This window comes from Bufo bufo, chromosome 5 (genome assembly GCF_905171765.1).
Source record: "Bufo bufo chromosome 5, aBufBuf1.1, whole genome shotgun sequence".
Lineage (NCBI taxonomy): Eukaryota > Metazoa > Chordata > Amphibia > Anura > Bufonidae > Bufo > Bufo bufo.
The window spans coordinates 159275301-159299792 of NC_053393.1; the positions used below are offsets into that span (position 1 = coordinate 159275301).

Consider the following 24492-nt stretch of genomic DNA (forward strand, 5'->3'; position numbering starts at 1 on the left):
GCAAATTGTGGACCCACAAAACATGGATACCGACCGTGTGCGTTCCGCATTTTGCATAAACAGAACGTCCTGCCCTCTATAGAAGGGTCCTATCCTTGTCCGTAATGCAGACAAGAATAGGACATGTTCTATTTTTTGTTGGGCCATGGAACGGACATACGGATGAGGACAGCACATGGACTGTTGTCCACATCTTTTGCAGCCCCATTAAAGTCAATGGGTCCGCATCCAACCTGCAAAAAATGCAGACAAAAAACACAGTTGTGTGCATGAGCCCTAAGGAGATACTTTGTATCAGAAATACAGTCATTTCTATCTCTGTGTAACTGCTGTTTATCCAATGTATATAATGAGCGCAAAATGAAAAGGGTCCCAGAAAAATGACTGCCGCCTATCAGAAAAATATAAGCAAAAAGGACAGAATATATAAACCTGCATGAAAGAGCATACCTGTATCCTTCATAGAGAAGAGGAGGCAGGAATATGGGAAGTGCATGGCTGATATTAGATATGACAGTACAGTAAGTGCACCTTGATATAGATAAGGCAGTACAGTAAGTGCCCTCTGGCATCGATATGACGGTACAGTAAGTGCCCTCTGGCATAGATAAGGCAGTACAGTAAGTGCACCTTGATATAGATATGACAGTATAGTAAGTGCCCTCTGGTATAGATATGGCAGTACAGTAAGTACCCTCTGGCATAGATATGGGCCATATGGCAGTATAGTAAGTGCCGCCTGGTATAGATATGGCGGTACAGTAAGTGCCCTCTGGCATAGATAAGGCAGTACAGTAAGTGCACCTTGATATAGATATGACAGTATAGTAAGTGCCCTCTGGTATAGATATGGCAGTACAGTAAGTACCCTCTGGCATAGATATGGGCCATATGGCAGTATAGTAAGTGCCGCCTGGTATAGATATGGCGGTACAGTAAGTGCCCTCTGGCATAGATAAGGCAGTACAGTAAGTGCACCTTGATATAGATATGACAGTATAGTAAGTGCCCTCTGGTATAGATATGGCAGTACAGTAAGTGCCCTCTGGCATAGATAAGGCAGTACAGTAAGTGCACCTTGATATAGATATGACAGTATAGTAAGTGCCCTCTGGTATAGATATGGCAGTACAGTAAGTACCCTCTGGCATAGATATGGCAGTATAGTAAGTGCCGCCTGGTATAGATATGGCAGTATAGTAAGTGCCCCTTGATATAGATATGGCAGCACAGTAAGTGCCCCCTGGTATAAATATGGCAGCACAGTAAGTGCCCCCTGGTATAAATATGACAGTACAGTAAGTGCCCCCTGACATAGATATGACAGTACAGTAAGTGCCCCCTGACATAGATATGGCAGTACAGTAAGTGCCCCCTGACACAGATATGGCAGCACAGTATGAGGACTTACCACTCTCTTCTGCGGTTTGATGAGGGGCCGGCTCAGGCCGTTCATCTTGCTGTACAGGCCGCAGGCATTACACAGGTAGTGGCCGGTCCCGTCCCGTCTCCACAGCGGGGTCTGCACTGAGCCGCAGTTCACACACTCGCGGCTTTCCGGCAGCTCGTCCAGCACGTCTGCGGGGAGGGAAGACGTCAGTATGCACAGCGCTCCTCACAGCCATCAGCAGGCAGGCAGATGGCACAGTTCACACCACAGAAAACAGCCGCAATCAGTGAAGAAACCGATCTACAATTCACTCTAGGAGCGTCCTTCTAGTCCTGGTGACATTCAGGACATACATTGGGATGTTACAGTATTTCCCGCATAAAACATGTCTAATAATTCTGTGAAATAATATTTATCCCCTTCTATTAGGCGGGATCAGTACAACATAAACCATAGGAAGAAACCGCTCTACAGGGTCCTACAATTAGGGTTCTTATTCTTAGTTCTTTCTTTCAATCTTTATTTGTTTTTCTTTATATCTCTCTTCTCTTTCCTTTCTCTTTTTCTTTCTTTCTATCTTTCCTTTCCTGGTTTCTTTCTATTTTTTTACTTCTCTCTGGTTATTTCTGTTATTATGGGACATTATATTCTGGTAACACAGTATCCTGAGGATTTAGATCATATAGGTTCGCTCTTATGATTCCAGCCATTTACTATATCCTAAGGGGGGAAGGAAATAGTTTTTGTTTTTCATCAAATAATACAACTTCGTTTGAGCTTTTACTATCTAGAACATGGCAGACTCCAAGGACACTGGGATTAACCAGTTAACTGCCGCGGTCTGGGTGAATCCCTGCTGTGTTGCACAATGCAAAGACCAAGTAATAACATAGAACCAGTTGGGGTTAATTAACCTCCGAGGAGCTACAAGAAGTTGACCTTTTGAGCAGTAAAGAAAAAGTTATATTCATTGTTCAATGAAACATAATCCAAAATATGACTTCACACCGTTCTCCATAGTTTATTCTTCAAAATTCATGTAATTCATACTTAAACATCTATCTATTCATCTATCTAATGCTATCTACCTCTATTCATCTACCTCATATTAGTAATAAATTACCAGTATGTCATTATTATTTATTTATTTATTATTATTCATTTTAACTATAAGTATTTGTTATATTATACTATTCCAAATAATCATGCTCAAAACACAATATTGTGATATAAATCACACAGAACATTTTAAGAGCAATACACTTATTAGTAAAGCAAAATATGAATTTTATAATCTGTAGTTATTATTTTATTAGAAACTATTATGTTAAATGCAATAAAAAATAAAATGAAATGAAATGGGATATCATGGTGTGACTGAGCTGTGTAGATGAGGGCTGTATGTCCAGTGCTTGAGAACTACAGGTGAGTTATTTAAAATAATATTATCTGAACTAAAGGGAATACAAGATTTCCTGTGATCTTAATCTCTAATCTGTAACAGAAGGAAAATGTTTTCTTTTAAATTGTCTGCTCCCTTGATCCTGCCTGACTGTAAGGAGAATCTCGGAGGAATTTTATGATAAACATGCTGTCAGTGTGCTCCACATTAATAAATCTCTGGAAGTGGCACTAGACTCTGCAGTGTGCTCCTTCATCCTGTAGACTCTATCACTGGGCACCCTCCTTCCTAGCACATTGTGGTGAAGTCCCAAAAGTACAGGAGGGTAGAAGATGAAAAAAGACTGAGATTCCTCACTGGTCGATCCCTTTTAATGACTGAAAAGATGACTACATTGCAATCTTTGGAGGCTACTTGGCACTTGGGAGTCTCTTAAAATAGTATCTGAAGATTCACACATTTATAAACCAAAGTACATAGGAATAATGAGGTAGATGAGGCAAGTGATGTCCTGTAGTACAGGCTCTGTGCATAGCGAATGGGGATGAGCGAAGCCAAGATCCAAAGTCCCTTTTCTCTGTTTGGGGTGGCTCAGTGGTTAGGACTGGTGCCTTGCAGCGCTGGGGTCCTAAGTTCAAATCTGATCAAGGACAACAACTGCATGGAGTTTGTATGTGTTTGTGTGGGTTTCCTCCGGGTACTCCGGTTTCCTCCCACACTCCAAAGACCTACATACTGATAGGGACCTTAGATTGTGAGCCCCACTGGGGACAGTTGGGTGCTAATGTCTGTAAAGTGCTGCGGAATATAGTAGCGCTATATAAGTGCATGAAATAAATAAATAATACTATATGGGGATCAGTCTCCGTAGAGAATTAAGCCTCTTGCAATCGACCGTACGGCTTTTTCAGTGTGCATTCCGTTTTTTGCGGAACGGAACAGCTGGCCCCTGATAGAACAGTACTATCCTTGTCCGTTATGCGGACAATAATAGGACATGTTCTATCTTTGAACGGAACTGAAAAACAGAAAAATACGGAAATGGAAGGCATACAGAGTACCTTAATTTTTTTGCGGATCCATTGATATGAATGGTTCTGTATAAGGTCCGTATACGAAACGCAAAAAAAGAAACGTAAAAAGAAAAAAAAACATTTGTGTGCCATAAAATGTATGAGTTATCATCGAAGTCTTGTAAGTTGAATATCTTCAATATTTCATTTTATTAAACTTGAAAACTATTTTGAAACAGGTATCCGAAGGCGGCTTCGGCACCAACTGGTACCTCGGTACTGAAGACGACTTCAGAACCAAGTTTTAAAATGGTTTCCAAGTTCAAAAATCCCAAAGTTATTCACAGAAGTCCCGCGAGACTTTGATGAAACTGACTTCGCCTCGCATACAATTTAATGCTATACGGAGACGGATCTCTATAAAGCATTAAAATGAGTTTTGGAGTAAAGAGACTCGGATCTTGGATCATCCCTAATAGCGAGTATTGAAGGTGATTAGAAGTCTGAGTCCTTTAGGGAATTAAATTCTCTTTCTTGCACTTGGATAAAAAGAAAATCTCAAACATTGAAGAATCTCAATCTGTTTTCATCTTATATTTACTGGCTAACACAGTAGAAATATATTATTTTTTACTTTAACATTGGGGTATATAAAAGCTACCAGTAGGTGGCAACCTCTAGTACAGGGCCCTTGTTATATGATGAGTCAGCTATCATTTCCACGTCCCCATAGGCATGCCCAGACACCTAGGCCAAATGGGGATATCATTTTTTGGAATGAGGGAGGTAAGTTCTTCACAATGATTACTAGTGCAAGGTGAAACAAAGGTTCAGAGAACATAAAGCCAACCTATCCAATCCCTCTTGGTAGACTGTCCAAAGAATTTTGAAATCATATAGAAGGTATCAATAGGTGTGTGTTTATAGAGATTTGTTTTATATATATATATATATATATATATAATCAATGAAAAATGGCGGCAATGGCAATTTGGATAAATCTGGGTGCACGTCCTTGAGGGATTAGGCTTCTTACCCCAATAGTAGTCCAGAGAATGAACGGCACTCCAATAGATCATGGACAAATAACTCCTTTATTCACCCATGCGGTGCAACGTTTTGGCTCAATACAAGAGCCTTTTTCAAGCCCAAGGCTCTGGTATTGAGCCGAAACGTTGCACCGCACGGGTGAATAAAGGAGTTATTTGTCCATGATCTATTGGAGTGCCGTTCATTCTCTGGACTATATATATATATATATATATATATATATATGTATATACACACACACACACATATCCCTTCATAGATAAGATATCATATATCATTCATCATTCTTATTGTGATGGCGGAGTGTTATAATCATACAGTCAAGGGTATCCTCAGACAACCTGGTGACTTCTCCAGCTCTACTGAATGGAAGGATAATTCCCAGTGTTCATACCTACATGGGTGATTCAGTCAGATTGATTAATGCTCTGCATACAAAGACAATAGAAAAAGAGCCTTGTGACCCATCTGTTGATAAAGCTTGTAAAACATTTATTTTAAGCTGCTAAGAAATAAGCCCCGCTATTATATAAAGCTGTTTTATGTAGCAAGCCATGTAAGATATTGGTGTATTTAATCCAATTGCCATGGTTATGTCTATGGACTATGTACGCATATGAGGGTAAGTTCACAGGTGACAGAACTGACTTGTGACCGCAGAAACCTCTACATCTAAACCGGGCTTTAAGAAATCCAGGTGCACGCTGCAAAAACTAACCCTTCACTAGTGATGAGCGGCAGGGGCAATATTCGAATTTGCAATATTTTGCGAATATTTGGGCGATTATTCGTCATATATTCACAAATTTGAGAATTCATGATCTCCAGTCATTATTTTCTTGATTGTGAAAATCGGCAATCGGAAAATTAGCGATAAAAATTAGCAATCAACACTACTCCTAAAGTCAAAGATATTGCAGCCTTAAAATTGGCCCACAAGCAAGAAGCAGGGATCATGGGCACTGATGAAAAAAAAATTCTAGAATATTCGTGATTACGAAGATATATTCTAGATATTCGCGAATTCCCAAAGTGCCAATATTCATGATAAAAATTCACGATTAGAATATTCGCGATCACCACTACCCATCACATATTTAAAAAGGATTACATTGTAGGATTCTTTGGAACAAATCTGCAGTGTGTGAATATACCTTAATTCAGTTTTTTACTATAAAATATACATACACAGATATAATTAGTGGTGATACTATATGACCCTGGATGGAATCATGACAACTGGGATAAAAAAAGTTTTTTTTACATTGCCAACATATTTTACTGAACTGGAAAGAAAATGCTACACAGTTGGGAAAACTGTTATATTACAGTTATATATTTATTATATAGCCAAACGGCTCTGAAAAAATATGCCTTTAAGACTGGGTTAAGGGCTTAAAAAAACACCTGCATTTTCTAGCACATTTTTTTCTGGCATTTTTATTGTGTTCTGTTACATTTTTTAAATAATAGTTTTTTTTTGTAGGCTCTTTTTTAGGAGTTGAAATTAAGATTTGTTGAAAATCCTAAACCCTAAAAAATACTGCAGCAAATGCTTCTACATGCCTAAAGTCACTGTAATACTGGATACTTCCCCTACCGTTCAGTGGAACAGATATGTGGTTAAATATCAGTCCAGAGGATTATATAGACTTTAGGCCTTTTTTTTTTTTTACATTATATTTACTTTCAGTATTTTGCAAATGCTTGGCAAAAAATTGCATTTTTCATAGCGTGTGTTTTTTTTTTTTCAAGCATTTTATGTGATTTTATATTTTTTTATTTTTTGTGAAATGCTCCCATGGGGATAATTGAAGAAAATAATACTGTCCCCAGGACAGGTGGCAAAAAAGCCACAGACCAAAAATGTTGTTAAAAATTATAACAAAAAAGCTACCAAACGATGTGCGTGAATCCAGAATTTGCCAACTTTGCTAACCAAGGCGCCAGGTCCCATTTCCTAGCACAGGCTGGCTGTTCATGTGTAGTCACCCTCCATTAAAGTACATGGCAATGGATGGAAACCTTTATTGTGAAGCCCCCTTAATCTACAAACGTGTTACAAAAATATGGTTTTATGAAGGGGCCACATGTTTTCTGACTCCACTTGTAAACGTGGAAAACTAAAGTATAAAATAGTCCAGCATCTCTGAATCAAAAGGTACACAATACAATTTATAGATTGTAAGCTCTTGCGGGCAGGGCCCTGACTCCTAGTGTTTCAGTCGCATATTAGCCAGTTACTTTTGTTTTGTACATGAACCCTATGAATTTGTAAAGCGCTGCGGAATATGGTGGCGTTATAGAAATATATATTTTTTTATTATTATTATTATCAATAAAACGGGGCTTTATTCAAGAAAATTCATACATGACACATGGTTGCAAAAAGATCCAAACAATTCTTACGCGTTTCGGACAACTTCTGTGTCCTTAAAGGCAATGCCATGAGTAAGGCCGCGGAAGTTGTCCGAACCGTGTAGGCTTTGTTTAGATCTTTTTCCAGTCACATGTTATGTATAGATTTTTTTTTAATAAAGCCCTGATTTATGGATTCCGAGATGCTGGACTATTTTATGCGACGGTTAGGACATGTCTGCACTAGCACTTTATTGCAGTATGTCTTATGAGAATTGCAAAGGGAAGGCGGCATTTTGCCCTTTAAGAATAAATAGGATATATCATAATAACCAGTGTCAGACTGGGGTACCTAGGGCCCACCTGTAAAATGTATTTTGGGGGCCCTCCGTATGGATACATTCAAATATAATAAATAATTGAACAGGCTTTTTATATGAACATAGACCGGTGGAGGTGCTGTACATTTAATATACGTATGTAGTGCAGTAAATCTAATGTGTTATGTGCCACTTGTGCAGGGGGGGTGGGAGACTAGGGGCTCACCTAGCTCAGGGGCCCACCAGGGGATTCACCTGTACCCCTGTGGGCCAGTCCGAGCCTGATAATAACCTATAACTATAGAATCAACTGGAATCTTTCGAATTGATATAAAAATGCTAAATTAGTGTTTTTAAAATAATCATTTACTGTTGGGCACATAAACAATGCACTTAGAGGTGTATTAGTTACCTCGCGAATTCACAGGCCGGAACACAAAGACATATGTACAGTCATCCAGCCATAGGCATGAGACGGCTATCTCCATTGACCTCCCTATAAACGACACACTTGATTGAGACTAGAATGCAGGTTTATTTCAATAGGGAAAAGGAAGACAAGCCACTTCCAGACGCTTTGAAATCCAACATGCCCAGTCCTTGTTTCCCTAAACATTGCCTTTCAGGGAACAGTCATAAATCAGCCAACTAATGCGTTTCAGTAAAAAATATATCCCATCAAGAACCTTTTGTTATGTACATTGAAGGGGCTGAATATATCACAGTGACATTTGTGCTCCACTCTTTTTTTTTATATGGCAGTCCCCTTGATTCAGCAAAATGTCTGCATGCCACGTCAGAAATCTGTTGCATCATTCACTATGGTATAGTCTATGGCACAGGTGAAGTTTGCTGTATTTGCATGCATTTGGTATACTACTGTCATGCTGGGGGGAATGAATGTCAACATATTAGGAACAATTTGCCCTCTAAGAAATAGAGGAAAATTGTTGTATGACATTGTTACCCTATGACATATGTTAGGAATCAATGGCGTTATTTTCACTTTGCATTTCTTGGCCGTACTTAGATGTTACCTGTAACAATCAACCACCGGAGAGCACGGTGGTTCAGTGGTTATCTGATACCTTGCAGCGCTGGGGTCCTAGGTTCAATTCTGACCAAGGACAACATCTGCAGGGAGTTTGTATGATCTCCCCGTGTTTGCGCGGGTTTCTTCTCACACTCCAAAGACATACTGATAGGGACCTTAGATTGTGAGCCCTATTGGGGACAGCGTGATGCTAATGTCTGCGGAATATAGTAGCGCTATATAATGGAGTAAGGTATTAACCTACAGATTTCTGACCAATCATGAAATTGGCCTGAGCGGTCCATGTACACACGCACAGCTACCACTCTCACCCATTACGATTTCCTAAAATAAGATCTTTCTATTACACACTACAGTGCAATTTGTATTGCACGCTACAATATAATCATTATGGTTGTCAGACAAGTATTATGGATCTGATATTACTTTAACTGAGAAGAAAGCCAGTGGGATAACTGGCGAAAAGTCTTCAAGAAAAGAAAATACAGCAAGTTGAGTTTTTCTGACTTATTACTACTGATATACCATGACCTGGAGGAATGAGAAACAGACACTTCACAGATGCAAGATCAGTTTTATACAAACCATTTTAAATTGACAGATATTGGTCAGTTATCTGTAATGCAAAATAATTCTCTTGTCCAAAGGTGGCCATAGACAGCCGATCTCTGGTGGAATCCACAGATTCAGGTGGTATAATAACTATATAGTTACATAGGCTGAAAAAAGGCACAGGTCCATCGAATTCAACCTTGCTCGATAAATGATTTTGTGGCCTTAGTGGACAGGTCACTGGTGACTACTGTTGATGGGAAAGGGGGAGAGTTTTTTTTTTTTTTTTAACTTGTACAATTTAATTTTCTCCTTTGAGATAAGCGGTGTCTGCGATGCCGCTTCTTTCTTTTGCCCCATTGAAATAACATGCAGGTTCAGTTCGGCCAAACGTATTACTGGGTAAGAGGGGGATAATAAATTGTCTATGCTGGTTTTAGACTTTCACCTAGTTAAATTGAGTTACTATTTCGCTTTTAGATAAATTGCTGCCCAGAGCAAAGCAAAGTCTGGGCTTTCCTAATGTGGCATGGTTTTTCCAATACTACCAGTAATATTACTTCTAATGGCAATTAGAAGAATAGTAATATGAACAATTATTTTTAAATAGTGATTGTGTTGTTAAGATGAATATTACCTATTACAACTTTGTATGTCTTTTACTATTCCACAGTGATACCATGGTCTGTTAACAGGTGACAGCTGGAACTGAGTGCACTCAGCCATGTGACACATGGCACATTGGAGAAGCAGCATACCCAGGTCCTGGAGAAGTAACATCACTAGGTGGTGATGCAAGTCTTTATCCCTTCTGTTATTCTATAGGATCTTCTAGCAGAGTGGTCTTATCAGTCTGATTAGACAACACCACATGATAACAGAGCAGATGAAGAATGCCCTGACTGTCACTGGAAGTTTATATTGCTCCTGGCTCCACTTACTTTACAACCCTGGGTACACATTTCACTCTATTTTCAATATATTTAATACTTTTGTAGGCAACATGTGATTTCAGGGCTGTCAAGAACCTACAGGAACCAACCTACTGTTTTGCAATTTGCAGTTCAATAACATTTAAATGAATTGAAATTTATTATTAAAAATAATAACTTTGTACTGCAGCTGATAAAATATATGTGCAGGTCATGGAATCCACTGGTAATCCCCTACAACACATCTCAGTTCACTTTCATCTCTAAAACTTTGCATCCTCCCCTTTTTACAGTTATAACATTGGGCAATTTCCTTTGACCATTGTGCAGTATAATTTGCCTAAGCAGCTAGGTGCCCATTATGCAACTGGCTTAACTATTAACATAAAACACTTTAACAGGCCATGTTGCAAATGCTCTATACAAATCAACATTAGACAGCCATAGTCTGTTTAGCCACACTGATTATATTTGAAGATAAGGTTCATGATATGATCATAGGAGCAAAATATTTTAGTAGAAGGGCAATGTGGCCTTACCTCCAGGATGTCCTCTCATCTGGAGAGGTGTTGTTCTGCCTTGAAGACTGTGGAGCATGGAGTTGTCAAAAGGTCCAGCAGGCCAGGCTGTAGTCAGAGGTGGTGTCATGTAAGATGTGTAGGGGTTAGGGTAAGATCCACTGAGCGATCTAGCAAGAGGTGCGTATTGATCTCTGCCATTCACGTTGATAGCATTGTTGTAGCCAGAGTCCCTATTGCTTCCATTGGCCATGGGAGGACTAGGAGAGTAGTGGTATCTGCTGGACGTGTGTGGACTGTTGCTGCTGTATGATGAGTTCTCCGAGGCTGCCTGGGACCACACTGGGTGACTGTTCACAGAGTGGGAGGCCTGGGAGTGTCCGCTCCCTTGAATATAGGAGATGCTTGTAAGCATGGGTCCAACTCTGGTGGTGGGCACATAAACTGGAGAACTGGCAGCGGAGTGCATGAAACTTCCTGGAGATCCATCGTAGCTGACCGGTCCCTGAGCCGCAGTGATGGCCAAAGTTTGGTACATATCCCCTTGTGGTTCAGGCAAAACGCTAAACCTGGAGTCTCTGTTGGGTAGGATCAGTTTGTTGATGTGATCTAAATCCCTAAAAAGTATAATATCTTCCGGACCGGGCAAGCTGGAAAGATGAGTGACCCCAAAGTGGTGGGCAGAGGTGGACGACCTGCCCTCCTGTACAGGTTGGTTCCTTTCCGTGTGAGGCTGGTGGTGGGGTTTGTTGGAACTCAGTTCTCCAGCTTGAGAGCTGGAAGATGGAGATGAAGACGAGCTGTCAGTTCCTTCGACTTTGATGGGATAGAAAGAGCTCCCCACACTGAGTCTCTTGACATCGGACCAGGTGTCCTCAGGAAGGTCCATCCAGGTCGGAATCTGGTAAGAAATGGGGACTTGGAACCTGGAGTCCTTTAAGCACAGCCCGTAAGGAGGATATATAAAAAGGGAAACATAAGCACAAGGTTAGAGAACAAAAAAAGAAAAAAAGGACAATTAAATCCCTTTAATTAAATTAATCAGGCTGCTTCTAGACAAAAGTCAGACGTGTACTATGCAAAAGAAGGGTTAAATAACAGGATAAGACTCATTAACCATGAACAATGAGGAACTTCTGGAAGTGAAATGATTATGTTAACACGCGAAGTCCTGAATGATCATTGTCAATTCTACAATAACCTAGAACCCATCCAGGGGCCACCACATCTTCCCACCACAGTCTTTACCATATGTAGTCCCTGTAGACAGCTTGGCTCTTCTCCCCTTGTGTAGGAGAGAAGCTGGGTGCTCAGCTTTCATCCACACACTGACTCAGTCCTATGGGAGGAGGGAGGCAGGGAAAGCCAATCTTCAGGAGAAGGTCCGTGCCAGTCAGCACCATTTACTTAGGGCCTCCCAACGTTTACATTTGGTTACATGTTCCAACACACCTTACGGATGGCAGCTCTCCACTGTCAACAGTATGAGTCTCAATGAGAGGGCAGCTCTCCTAGATCACCCATGGGTTAGGGCTCTGGTGTGAGGTGAGGTCTCACCTGAGAGAAAGGAACAAGCAGAAGAAGGAAGTGAGATAAGTGTGCAAGTCACAGGCAGCTTTATCTCACTATACTTTAACCCCTAACCTCCAACACAGCAGTCACCTGGTCTTTACACCAACCAGAACCCAGATCCCATGCATCTATATAGACAAACCAGGACGCCTGAGTCATTGGCACCTCTCTCATTGTAATAACCTGTAGTCCTCAACGTAAATATCCACCCCGCAGGAGACAATGCAAGGAAAACGGCAAACCTAAAGCAGAGCTGTGTCCATGGGTCTTGTGAGTGCAGCCAGAGCTTCAGTGTGACAGAGGAGATGTGTCTGGATAGAGCTATCTGAGCTCCAATGTGAGGAGGAGGCGCCTCTCCCAGATCTGCCTGAGCACTGCAGCCACTCAGGGCTGGACTCCTGCAGCTCTGAGCAAACACTGCTCTCCCCAGGGTGCCAGTCTGAGCTCTTCACATGCCACATGCAGACTGACTGCTGGACACTGTGTGTATCTAAACCAACAAGGGGCTACACAAACACCAGCCTCTCCTCAAACACATTAATGACTAATGATCAAAGCTATTATAATAGCTTTACTGCCCACTTACTGCTGTTCTAAATATTTATATACCTACAAATACACATGTGGCACACTACTATAGCTGCAGACATTCATAAATTCTATACCACCAGAACTGCAAACTTATTTTTAGAGGAAAATTTGGGGAAAAATGGTTCCTATTACAAGTGGTGTGCAGTGGAATATGAGCTCCTCCCAGTGACTGTGTACAGGTAAGTCACAGGGAGGTCACCATTATAGACTGCTGCTCCCCTGACACCTGGAGGAGCTACTAGTTATCTCTCATGTGGACACTGATACCATGCACACCAGGAAAGTGGTTGCATATAAAGTGACTGAGGTTATCATAGTAGATCTGTCACTAGCACAGGAGGATAGGTCTGTTAGGACATGGTCTCTACATAAATCACAGGCTGATATTACGATGATACATAAATGAGGGGTGAGTATAAGGAGCACAAGATCACAGGCAGGTATATGCAGTATACAGCACACCTCTGTACACACCTTCTAATATAAATGTCATCGTTCATGTCTGCTGTATTTGTAATTCATGTGTAGTATCTCACCGTAAATTGCTTTACATTTCTTCCTATGGGATTAATGCAAATATCGCTGACACTTTTTGATCTTTTGATGTTTGGCATTTGTCTTGTTTATGTGTATTGTACCTTTTGTATTTTTGAAGGTTCGATCTAATTATTGTGAAGCTCATTTCATGTGGATTCAGGGTTTGTTGAGGCAGCAAAGGAAAATAAATCAATAAAACAAAAATAAAATAAATAAATAACATAATTCCATAAAAGAAAATAAAAATGATTGAATAAAATAAAGGAATGACTAAATAAAATATATAAATAAAAAAAATGAATAAACAAAATAAAAACTTAAATGAATAAAATAAATGAATAAACAGTTGTCATTCTGTGAAATAAAAAGAAAAGTTGAAGGAAAGCAGCAATTTAATCCACAAATGTCCATAATGCTATTGTGATACCCCTATTAATTGATTACTAATATGGTTTGTTTCATGGTTACCAAGGTGACAGGAGAGATATGAAATCGGAGAGTCAGTGTGATATTTTTATATGCTATAAAATTAGTACAATGGGAAGGACAATACACAAATAGGTAAACCTCTCATTTGCATATACGGATTACAGTATGATTCGTTTGTCCATAATAATTTCTGAATTCAAATTCTCTCTCTCTCTCTCTCTATATATATATATGATATGTGGATGTGTCTAGTCGATGGCCGATCCTATAATTTCATTAATCACTTGTATTGTTGATTTGCAGACTGTCCACATGGAATTAGCCATTTGTATCTAGACTGGAGATAGGCAGCTAATTCACTCACATGGGGAATAATACACTAATGGCATTGTGACACCGACTGCTAAACAATTGGATTACTGCAGTTGTCATTTCTAGAAGTAACCTAAAACTACAAGCCTCATAGAAGGTGAGGCAGACAAGGCAGGCTTCTTTCAGCCCTAACATTTTAAATACAGTGATATAGAGGAGAATAGTAATAGTACTAATAGTACTACTAATAATAATAATTAAAATAGTACTAAAACTACTACTACTTCTACTAATACTTCTATTACTACTACTATTAATAATAGTAATAATACTAATGATAATAGTAATAATACTACTACTTCTATTGCTACTAATACTAGTAATAATACGACTACTAATAGTAATGGTAATGATAGGACTACTTCTATTACTACTAATACTACTTCTATTACTACTGCTACTAATAATAGTAATAGTGCTGTCTGTGCTTTTGGAAGAGTACACTACCTGTCACATCATAGAGAATCGGTAATCTGGCATATGGCAGAAGCTCTGGGCGCTTTAACCCCTTTGCTTCCCCCTATTTATTGGACAGGGTTATTCCAGCAGGCACTGCCCATACAAGACTACAAGCTGCAGGTTTTACCTTTATTATTGAGCTTTTCTGAGAGATCAGCAGAGCAGGATCTCCTGTGTTCATGGAGCTGAAATAACGTCTTATAAAACACTTGGCCCTTCTACTAAGAAACAATGAAATGTACACAACCTGTAATATTAGAATACCATTTTATTACAGAGATTAGATGATCTTTGTGGACATATCTTCTGTACAACTTTGCAAAATTTCACAGAATGGGGTAAAGACAATGCAAAAAACTGTTATAATAATAATAATTATTAATAATAATAATAATAATAATAATAATGTTATCATTATAATGATGATTATTAGTTTTACTATTATTATTATTATTATTATTATTACTTTTTTTATTTTTATTTTCGTAGTAGTAGTAGTTTAAATAAACTGTAATTCTTTCAGATTTCAAGTGCTTTAGTAATGATACACACCATCCATAGTTAAACAGGGCAAAGATTGTAAACTGGTTATATTGGGAAGGATAGTCTTGTCCACATGAGCTTACAATCTATGCCGGGCTGATAGTAGTAGACGTGGGCGAAGTAATTGTAACCTTGTCAGACAGGGGCACAGGGGAAAAACAATGATCATACTAACAATAATAATAAAAGGATACATTGTGATAGAAATAGTCAGGCATCGGGTGACAAGAATAATGAGGGGAGGATATTTTACTCCAGTTTTAATTTAGATCCATAAGTTACAGTTACGGCCGCTTCAGTCATTCAGAATTTACTATTAAAAGAATAAATAAATATATATACACACAGAAACACATATAATAATAATTATTATTATACACACACACATATGTAATTATTATACACACACATATATGTAATTATTATTATACACACACACATATTTAATAATATTAATAATAACAATAATAATTATTATATTACACATATTTTGTGTGCAGATCTATACAGTTATTATTACATTATTGAGGCTGATTCATTTGCGGTACAGTCAGGAATCTGCTACGATGTGAAGTAAATACTATTGTCCCGTTGCTGTCGTCTGGGTGTCTCCAGGCCGGTGATAAATCCTGCTCTATAGGGTCTGACTGGCTGCTGACCCCCCTGTTATCTGCAGACACCTCCATCCATACACGGACAGTCAGGGCTGATTAGCAGTCTGTTTACCAGAAATTACCATATACCAGGTTTAAAGGCAAATGTCACTGCAATGTCACCAGCCTGCCCCTCTCCAGAGCTCAGCAGGAGCCCTGACTAATGCAATTGTCACCCTGGCGCTGGAGTCTCTACCTGATGGGACTGGGACTTTATCTGTGATCACAGACCCCCCCATATACAGGTCTGGCACCCCTCCCCCACTGCCCATCATCTGACACATGCCACAATACACACACACATCTATCAGCTACACTGGCCAAACCTCTCCACACAGGACTACTGCCCTCAACATGTTCCCTATTGCTACAGTGGACTCACAATTATTTAACTATTCAGAAGAAGGTATAAATATATGTCCGATTTCTTTGTATCATGTGTTGTGTCCTCTATTCACTAAGGGATGGATGAGCATAGCCAGTAGCAGGGGTAAATGATCCATGTAATCCTTACCTATGGGAAATATATTATTATTATTATTATTATTATTATCCCATCATCATCATTCAGATACTGAGGCAATAAAAGAATGGTTATTTCCCCATAGATTGCAAGCTCTTGGGAGCAGGGCCTTCACTCCTATTGTCTGATTTTGTAGGCACTGGCACAATGTGATTTATAAAGCGCTGCTGAATATATTGGAGCTGCATAAAGATTATTATTATTATTATTATTATTATTATTATTATTATTATTATTTGTAGTACTATGCACCTGACTAAATGGTAATGCCCACACATGCCCTGGGCTATTGGAGGTACACATATATTTTTGCATATGATCTAGGTCTAGTTTTGCCTGTGTGCAAATCGGTCCAATGACATCAGTCGTATGAAATGATTGAGGCTACTAATGGCAGAGATGAGGAGAGCTGTCAGGAGACTGGGGTACATGGCATTCCCTCCATGCTGTGTTTATGTAACTCCATGTACTTTATACACTGCGGCCAGGCTGATAAGAGCTGACTCCACACACTGTCTCCCCCTCCTCCACACATTTTTCTTCTTTTTCCTCCTGCTCCTTTTTTTTTTATTTTTTTATCATTTTTCACTGGGATTGTATGCAGAATGAGCAATGACTTTGCTATCTGGTAACAGAGGCATAGGTAATAAATGAGCTGTATGTAACATGTATGTAATAAAAGTAGCTTGGCTGTAATGGTGGCAGTGTAACAGTTAGGCAGACCTTGTTACTGTGATGTAGATAGTGACATGCCATGCTGTGGTTACCATCCCAGCAATACATGGTTCCCTGGCTGATGAGCACATACTGCCATGTGATAGGACATCTAATGTAGGGTGATTGTCAGCCTGGAGAAGATAGATATCCTTTTAAAGGCCACCACTACTACTACTACTATTATTACTACTATTGCTGCTGCTAATACAATGTATAATAGCAGCAACAATGCTAACATGTCTTAGGCTGGATATCACAAATCAGAGGTGTAATAATAACTACATAGTTCATAATAGACAATTATTTATACCTCTTTTGTGTATTATTATTGCTTGGATAAAATATAATATGGCTATTATTTTAATAATAATAACAACAACAATAATAACAACAATAATAATAATAACAACAACAATAATATTAATAACAATAATAATAATAATAACAACAACAATAATAATAATAATCTTATATAATGATAAATGATATCATTCATTTAGATGGTTTTAATACAGCGTAAAATGAAAATAAAAACTACAGGAGCTGTATTTGTCCATTGCTTGTGAGCTATTTAGGGGTGTACAATGGTCCGGTATAGAACACAGCTCCCATGCTCCCGAGCCCCAGTTGGCCCCCCTTTTAGGGCTTGTTCCTATTTATCCAGAGGTCTGTTATCTATTGGTAGTGAAATGGCAAATGCAAACTGATAACAGAATTGATCCCATTGAGATACTTTCTGGCATCCAGGGCATCAGTAGCAATGCAGAATGACTCCCTGTGCTACCCCTTTTCTATCCAGCTCATAAAAATGTATTCAGTTAGGGAAGGCTTAGGCATAAAATAAATGGCTGGACACAACTGATATATAGTAGAGGAATCTAACCTTAGAGGTTTGGTATTTAGAGTTCTACAGCAAAGGAATGGAGTAAATATGTGAACAAGATGGAGAACAACTTTCATAACAGTAAAAAAAAATAAAAAATAGGAAAAGCATGCTTTTTTTTTTATATAGACCTTCATTTTGTGAATTTCAGGTGACCGGAGTATAGATTGGGCAAACAATCCTTTGGTGGAGTTCATGCAGTTCTTCTGGCTGATAATTGATATTCGTGTACATTATTTTTTTGAGCAGGTCTGCTAGGATGCCAAAATCAAATGTGGTGTCTTTTGGAAATGTGATTACATAATAATATTGAAAAAGTAATACAAACTGATAGAGTTTCATGATTTTTCCCCCAAAAAAGTGTCCCAATGCTAGCAGTCCTGCCTGAGGAAACATTGTGTCATAAAGTTCTTAGGCAGGACTGTACAGCTATTGTCCTGCTGGGTAGCAAAAAACATATGGGTCTGCTATAAACATATAGAAGGCTATTTTACAGGCAAGGGAAATGGATCCCCCACCATATATGTGCCCCTCAGTTGGTAAAAAATGCAACCCCCCCCCCCCCCCAAAAAAAAAAAAAAATCAAACCAGTTCTAGAATTGTCATACAAAGTTTACTATATTTTCCAATTATCACGATTGGTAATTTCACATATTGTATTCATTCAAATGGGAATCAAACTACCGTATGTCAAACTGATGCATCTGTTTAGTTTGTTCAACTGATCAGTTTATTTATTAGCATTTAGCACAGAGCAAAAAAATAAATAAAAAAAATACTGTAAGTAAGTCCTTATACACAGTTCTTAGGCTACTTTCACACTAGTGTTTTTACTGGATCCGGCAGGGTTCAGCAAAAACGCTTCCGTTCTTGATAATACAACCATCTGCATCCGTTATAAACGGATCCGGTTGTATTATCTTTAACATAGCCAAGACGGATCCGGCATGAACTCCATTGAAAGTCAGTGAAGGACGGATCAGTTTTCTATTGTGGCAGAGAGAACGGATCTGTCCCCATTGACTTGCATTGGGGGTCATGACAGATCCATCTTGCTCCGCATCCCAGGACGGAAGGCAAACTACAACATGTTGCGGTTTGCTCTCCAGTATGGGAACCAACTAAACGGAACAGAATGCATTTTGGAGCACTCCGTTCTGTTCAGTTCAGTTTTGTCCCCATTGTCAATGAATGTGGACAAACCGGAAGCGTTTTTTTCCGGTTTTGAGACCCTATGACGGATCTCAATACCGGAAAATAGAAACTGTAGTGTGAAAGTAGCCTTATACATAGTCCTCATGTCATGTTCATATTGTCAACTTGCAGGCATCACAGGTGTTGTAGAAATGACACAATTCACCATTTAAGTAGGGCTGCGGAACCCGGGCTTTCAGTAAAAATATGCAACTTTTTTCCAGGGAAAAAATTGAAGTATCAGTGTCGTGTTTTTTTATGCATGTATATATTTTTTTATTATAGCTATTATTATTATCCTTATTGTTTAATTAGCACAAATATCTCTTATAAACATTTATACGCTAATTCAAAGACTCATTGGAATATTTTATATGCATTATCCAGACAATTTAGCAATTTATTTTAGTAATCCACTAGTAAGGCACGAGCCCAAAACATATGTATAATGTCCCCACATCTTTTACATCTACATTTCTTAACAAGGAACATTTTATTAAGATTTCCTGAAGTGCATGTCTTTTATTTATGTAAAAAACTGAACTGTTGGAAGACTTGAGCTTCAGAGATTTTATTACTGACCTCCACTGTAGTTGAGATTTAGGCCCTAAGACCTGTTCCTATTTAACTTTACCACAAAAGCCAATTCTGTTACCTAAATTCCTAAAAACCAAATAAATATGTGTAGTATAACCTTAACCCCTCACAGTAAGAGAATACAATTGTTAAATGATTCAAAATTGTGCACCATAAATGTATTTGCATCATTTTCAGTGGTTTTTACTACAGTAGATCTGTACAAAAATTTCCTTGTTCTCAAACTCTTCCCTGGAACAAATTATTTTATGTTACCCTCTTTGAAAAAAAATGACTTACTCTATATAATCAAAACTTTACCTACAAGTGATCATCTTAAATCTTCAGAATTTCTAGAAAAAGTGCACCATCCCAAATAGGGGTAAAAGATAGGGGACCATGAAACAAGCCTAAATCTTGCAACTTTTGCCAGCATAGGTAAAGCATTGCCCAATAGACGGTCTCTTGTTAAGGCCTCTTGCACACGAACGTTGTGTGCCCGTGGCCGTATTGCGGCCCGCATGCGGTGGGTCCGCAATACACGGGCACCGGCCCGTGTGCACTCCGCATCACGGATGTGGACCCATTCCCTTGAATGGGTCCGCAATCACGGAGATGCGGAACGGAAGCACGGATCAGAACCCCACGGAAGGACTACGGAGTGCTTCCTTGGTGTTTCTGTCCGTGCCTCCGCATCGCAATTTTTTTTTAACTTGTTCTATTTTTTTGCGTTGCGGACGGATCACAGACCCATTCAAGTTAAATGGGTCTCGATCCATGCCGGCCGCCCCGCACGGACGGTGCCCGTGCATTAGGGACCGCAATTTGCGGTCCCCAATGCACGGAACAAATGCACAGCATTCGTGTGCAAGAGGCTTAAAGGGGTTTTCCAGGATTTGGATGTTGATGAGTTATTCTCAGATTGGTGGGATTCTGACAGCCAACAACCCCACCGATCAGCTGTTTTGGGCAGTCGTCAGCACTCATCACCAGTAACTGTGCAGTGGACAAAAGACTCCACTGAGCTGCAGTAACCTGGCATGGCCACTATCCACTGGATGGATCTTCTGCTTCCAGCTCTGTCTACTTTCTAATTCCTGGAGCTGGCAGCTGGCTGAAACAGCTGATTGGTGGCGATGGCGGAGGATATGTCACAAATATCTAAGTTCCATAAAACCCCGTTCGGTTACACATTTCCAACAGTTTCATAAAGTTTGATACATTTTTGTGCTTCATAAATAAGCCTGTGGATGGATCTTCTGCTTCCAGCTCCGTCTACTGTCTAGTTCCTGGAGCTAGCAGCTGCCTAAAACTGCTGATTGGTGGGGGTGCCGGAGGATATGTTATCAATATCTAAGTTCCAGAAAACCCCATTTCCAACAGTTTCTTAAAGTTTGGCACATTTTTGTGTTTCATAAATAGCCCTATAAAAAAGAAGCATTTAAGCCTCATTCATGTGCGTGCTCAAATCTGCAAAAAGGTGGTCAGTGATACGTGAAGATGTCTGTCTGTGTGTCCATTTTTTATACTTTTCCAAATATATCTTAATTGAAATATAGGCTTAAAGGGATTCTGTCACCTCGTATAACACAAATTCAGATTTGAAACCAGTCATGCTCCACAGCTTACCTTGAATCGGCTGTGCTGTTTTTTTTATTGTAATCCGACTTTTATAAAACCCTGAAGGTGCCCAGAGGGGCGTTATGTTCCCCTTTGTGTGCCCAGTAACGCCCCTCTTACAGTGCCCAAAACGCCTTCCTCCAGAATTCCTAACCGCCCACAGCGTCTCATCCCTCTCCTCCCCCTCCCTGACGGCCGAGCGAAGTCTCGCGCGAGCATCGGACGTCACTGGGCTCGGCGCATGCCCAGTGACGACGATGAAGCTCCTGCCCTCAGTCTCCAGCAAATCGCACTGGCGCAGCCCTCAGTGGGTACTGCGTCTGCGCGAGACATCGCTCGGCCGTCAGGGAGGGGGAGGAGAGGGATGAGACGCTGTGGGCGGTTAGGGATTCTGGAGGAAGGCGTTTTGGAGCGCCACCTCTTCAAGCAGCTGATCGGTAGGGATGCCGGGGATAAGTCATTAATATAAAACCCCTTTAAATAAGTCAAGTTAGGTAAGTAATACTTCTAGTATATTTTTAGTTTATTCTTGGTGGACAGCATGTGAAGAAATACAAGACCTGGGGCACAACCACCCCCTAAAAATCGCGAACTTTTTTCCAGTGTTGTTGCGTTTGTGATTTTTTAAAGCTGGAGTAGTTTGTGTAGCGGATGTTCATATCAGTATCCTGAGCTATAGACACACATATCACTTAGGATTAGGATCTTTAGGATTTATTGTGCTTTTCTAATTTGTTCGTAAAATATTAGCTGTCTGCAGAAAAAGAAATAATCGGATTGACAACCCTGCTATTTCTTGCTATGATCCCATTCTTCCCAGTTATCAGAGCGTGGTAGTCACATTATCAATTAACCCTTCAGTGGTGTAGTCAGGGGGGAGGGAGTCAGTGATTTGGTGTGAAGCAAAATTCTATTGCTATTCCTTTACTACTTTTTGTTTTACCATGATAACAGCCAATATACTTATAGACTCTCACATCTCACATGCAGATATATCAGTTACTTGGTTTGTAAATGTCGTTTATTTTACCCTTGTTTAGCATGAATGTCGTGTATAAGTATTGCCACAGCTTTTGCCAACACAACCTATTTGTGTCCATCCAGGCTGATTTTTGGAATTTATTCTCTTCTTCTTAGAAAAGCAGTGGTGAAACTCGCTTCAGTAGTGATGATTGTATTCACCAACGTTTATATGCAGTATTAGGTAATATAGCCCTCACAACCCGATAATGCAGACTAGCATATCACTTAGCCAGTCGCTGTGTAACTAAAAAGAGCTCTTTCCCCATTGTGCCTAGAACATCCCTGAGCCTTGTTGGGTTGTATACTTTTATGGACAAATGAACAACCATTTATTCAAAGTAGAAGTCCCAACGTGACATCTGAAGCAGTGCCAGATCTTCATGCCACTTCTTTCAACATCTAGGGCAGTATACGTTTAAGGTGGCCATAGACACTGCTATCAAATGTATGACACATTGTGTATCTGCACTTTTGCCCATTATAGGTACCTCCAATCGTTTCCTAAAGGCAGGGCAATTAATGAAAATAAGAATATAGCAACCTGATTTTGGGCACAAAATAACCAAAAAGGCAAATCTGAATTTCAAAAGAATGTTTAGGAGTCAAGATGAAAGCACTTGACAAAACTCAACTGTTGGCAGATATTAGTTCTGGTTGATAATTCTCTAATAATAATGGTAATAATAAAAAAGGTTATGCCGCCAAAAGTATCACTATGCAATGAACAGGGCATTTTCAATTAAGTATTATTGTAATACACATGCAATAAAAATATTGTAAGGCTTTCTATGTACATTTTCTTATCTGGTAGGGCCCCTGTTGTTTCTCCTGTGGTGGAAATTCTGGTCCACCTTCTACAGCATGCACCCCTTCCCTCCATGCCAGTGAAGTGATCGCATAATGAAGTGACCCACACACCATTCATTCATCTAGACAACCATTGAATGTGTATGGAGGTGTTCCTACTGGTCCCACTACCAGGATTATGGTGTGGGGTGGCATAATATATGATAGCCGGACCCTTCTAGGCTTAATTTTAAGGTACACTAACAGCGTTATATTGATTTGGTTGTGGAACTAGCGGTACGGTCATTTTTTCCAGTGGAGAAGTGTTCCAGGAGCCATTTTTCAACGGGACAACAAGAGGCTGTATGTTGCTTGTTCTACTGTGAGTAGTCTGCATGGCATCTCCAGAATTGTCTCCCACCGCGAGCACATCAGGGGTGTCAATGGTCGTTAATTGCAAAGGGAGGTGCCAGAAGTGGATCTTGATGATTTGCATGCCCAAGTGCATTCAGAGTGTAATAACATTCCTTAGAAAACCATTAATAATCTCATTATAGTATGCCAAGGTGTGTCAGTGTGTGTATTTTTGCATGTTGCGCTCATACTCCATACTGAATAAATTGAAATGTTTTAAATATTTCGTTTTCATTTGCATATAATCTACATTTCTATCGATCCTGTGAGTTCCATAATTCCACAGCTTTTCCTTTTTGGTGTTGCAATTTCAATGTTGGGGAATGTACAAATCAGAGTTTAGTAACTTAATCCTCAGTTTATCCTGAGAAAACAAAAGTTTTGAGTATCCTGGAAAACAATCTGTTGGATCCTTGCTTACCCTAATGGGAAGAGTCCAAAGATCATTGGCTAGGTGTTATAGACATCACATTGTTGACAAAGCTGAAAGAAAATGCTAATGACCTTAATTAAAGAGGCTTACAAGAAATATTAACTTTTAAGGGAAGACCCCCCTGTCACGAGGGTGTCGAGGACCACGCCTGACTCCGTTATACCCGGGGTCAGGAAGTCGCAGCGGTTGGCTGCACGCTCTATTTAAGATAGGGCTGTTTTCCTTATGGTAGCTTTCTGGGTTTGCTTAGCAAACCCTTTTGGCTCACTCAGGGATCCGTAGCTCCTTCTCCTCAGCTGTTCCTTGTCCAGCACTCCCAGACCTCCTTATATTTCTCTCTCACACTTCTCTGGTTGCCAGAGATAGAGCTTCCTGCCTGGACATCTATTCTGACCTTCTGGAGCTGTGTTGCTGCGTTCGCTGGTAGTTGGTCCTGTACGCTACCCTCCAGATCCCTGTTGGACCTTTTTGGTTTATTGTGGTCGCCCACCTGGGTGTATGTGTTTGTATGTTTTGTCTGTCCTCTCCCTGGTGTTTCCCTCTTAGTGATAGTGGTGTGGACTAGCGATCCCACCGGC

General features: G+C 39.8%; 1 protein-coding gene across 3 annotated transcripts in view; it reads right to left on the reverse strand.

The window, feature by feature from the left end:
• Positions 1-12585, reverse strand: part of GATA6 (GATA binding protein 6) — a 39459-nt gene extending 26874 nt beyond the window's left edge. Inside the window, exons 1-4 of one of the 3 annotated variants that reach the window (XM_040431916.1) lie at positions 12404-12585; positions 12042-12146; positions 10611-11523; positions 1412-1578 (exon numbers count right to left, since the gene is read on the reverse strand). In XM_040431916.1, the coding sequence (XP_040287850.1) occupies positions 1412-1578; positions 10611-11478 (1035 nt within the window). In that variant the 5' untranslated portion in view covers positions 11479-11523; positions 12042-12146; positions 12404-12585. Of the gene's footprint in view, positions 1-1411; positions 1579-10610; positions 11524-11837; positions 12022-12041; positions 12147-12403 lie in introns of those variants that run through there. The other 2 variants (XM_040431917.1, XM_040431915.1) reach the window with 2 other exon arrangements.
• Between the last annotated feature and the right edge of the window lie 11907 nt (positions 12586-24492).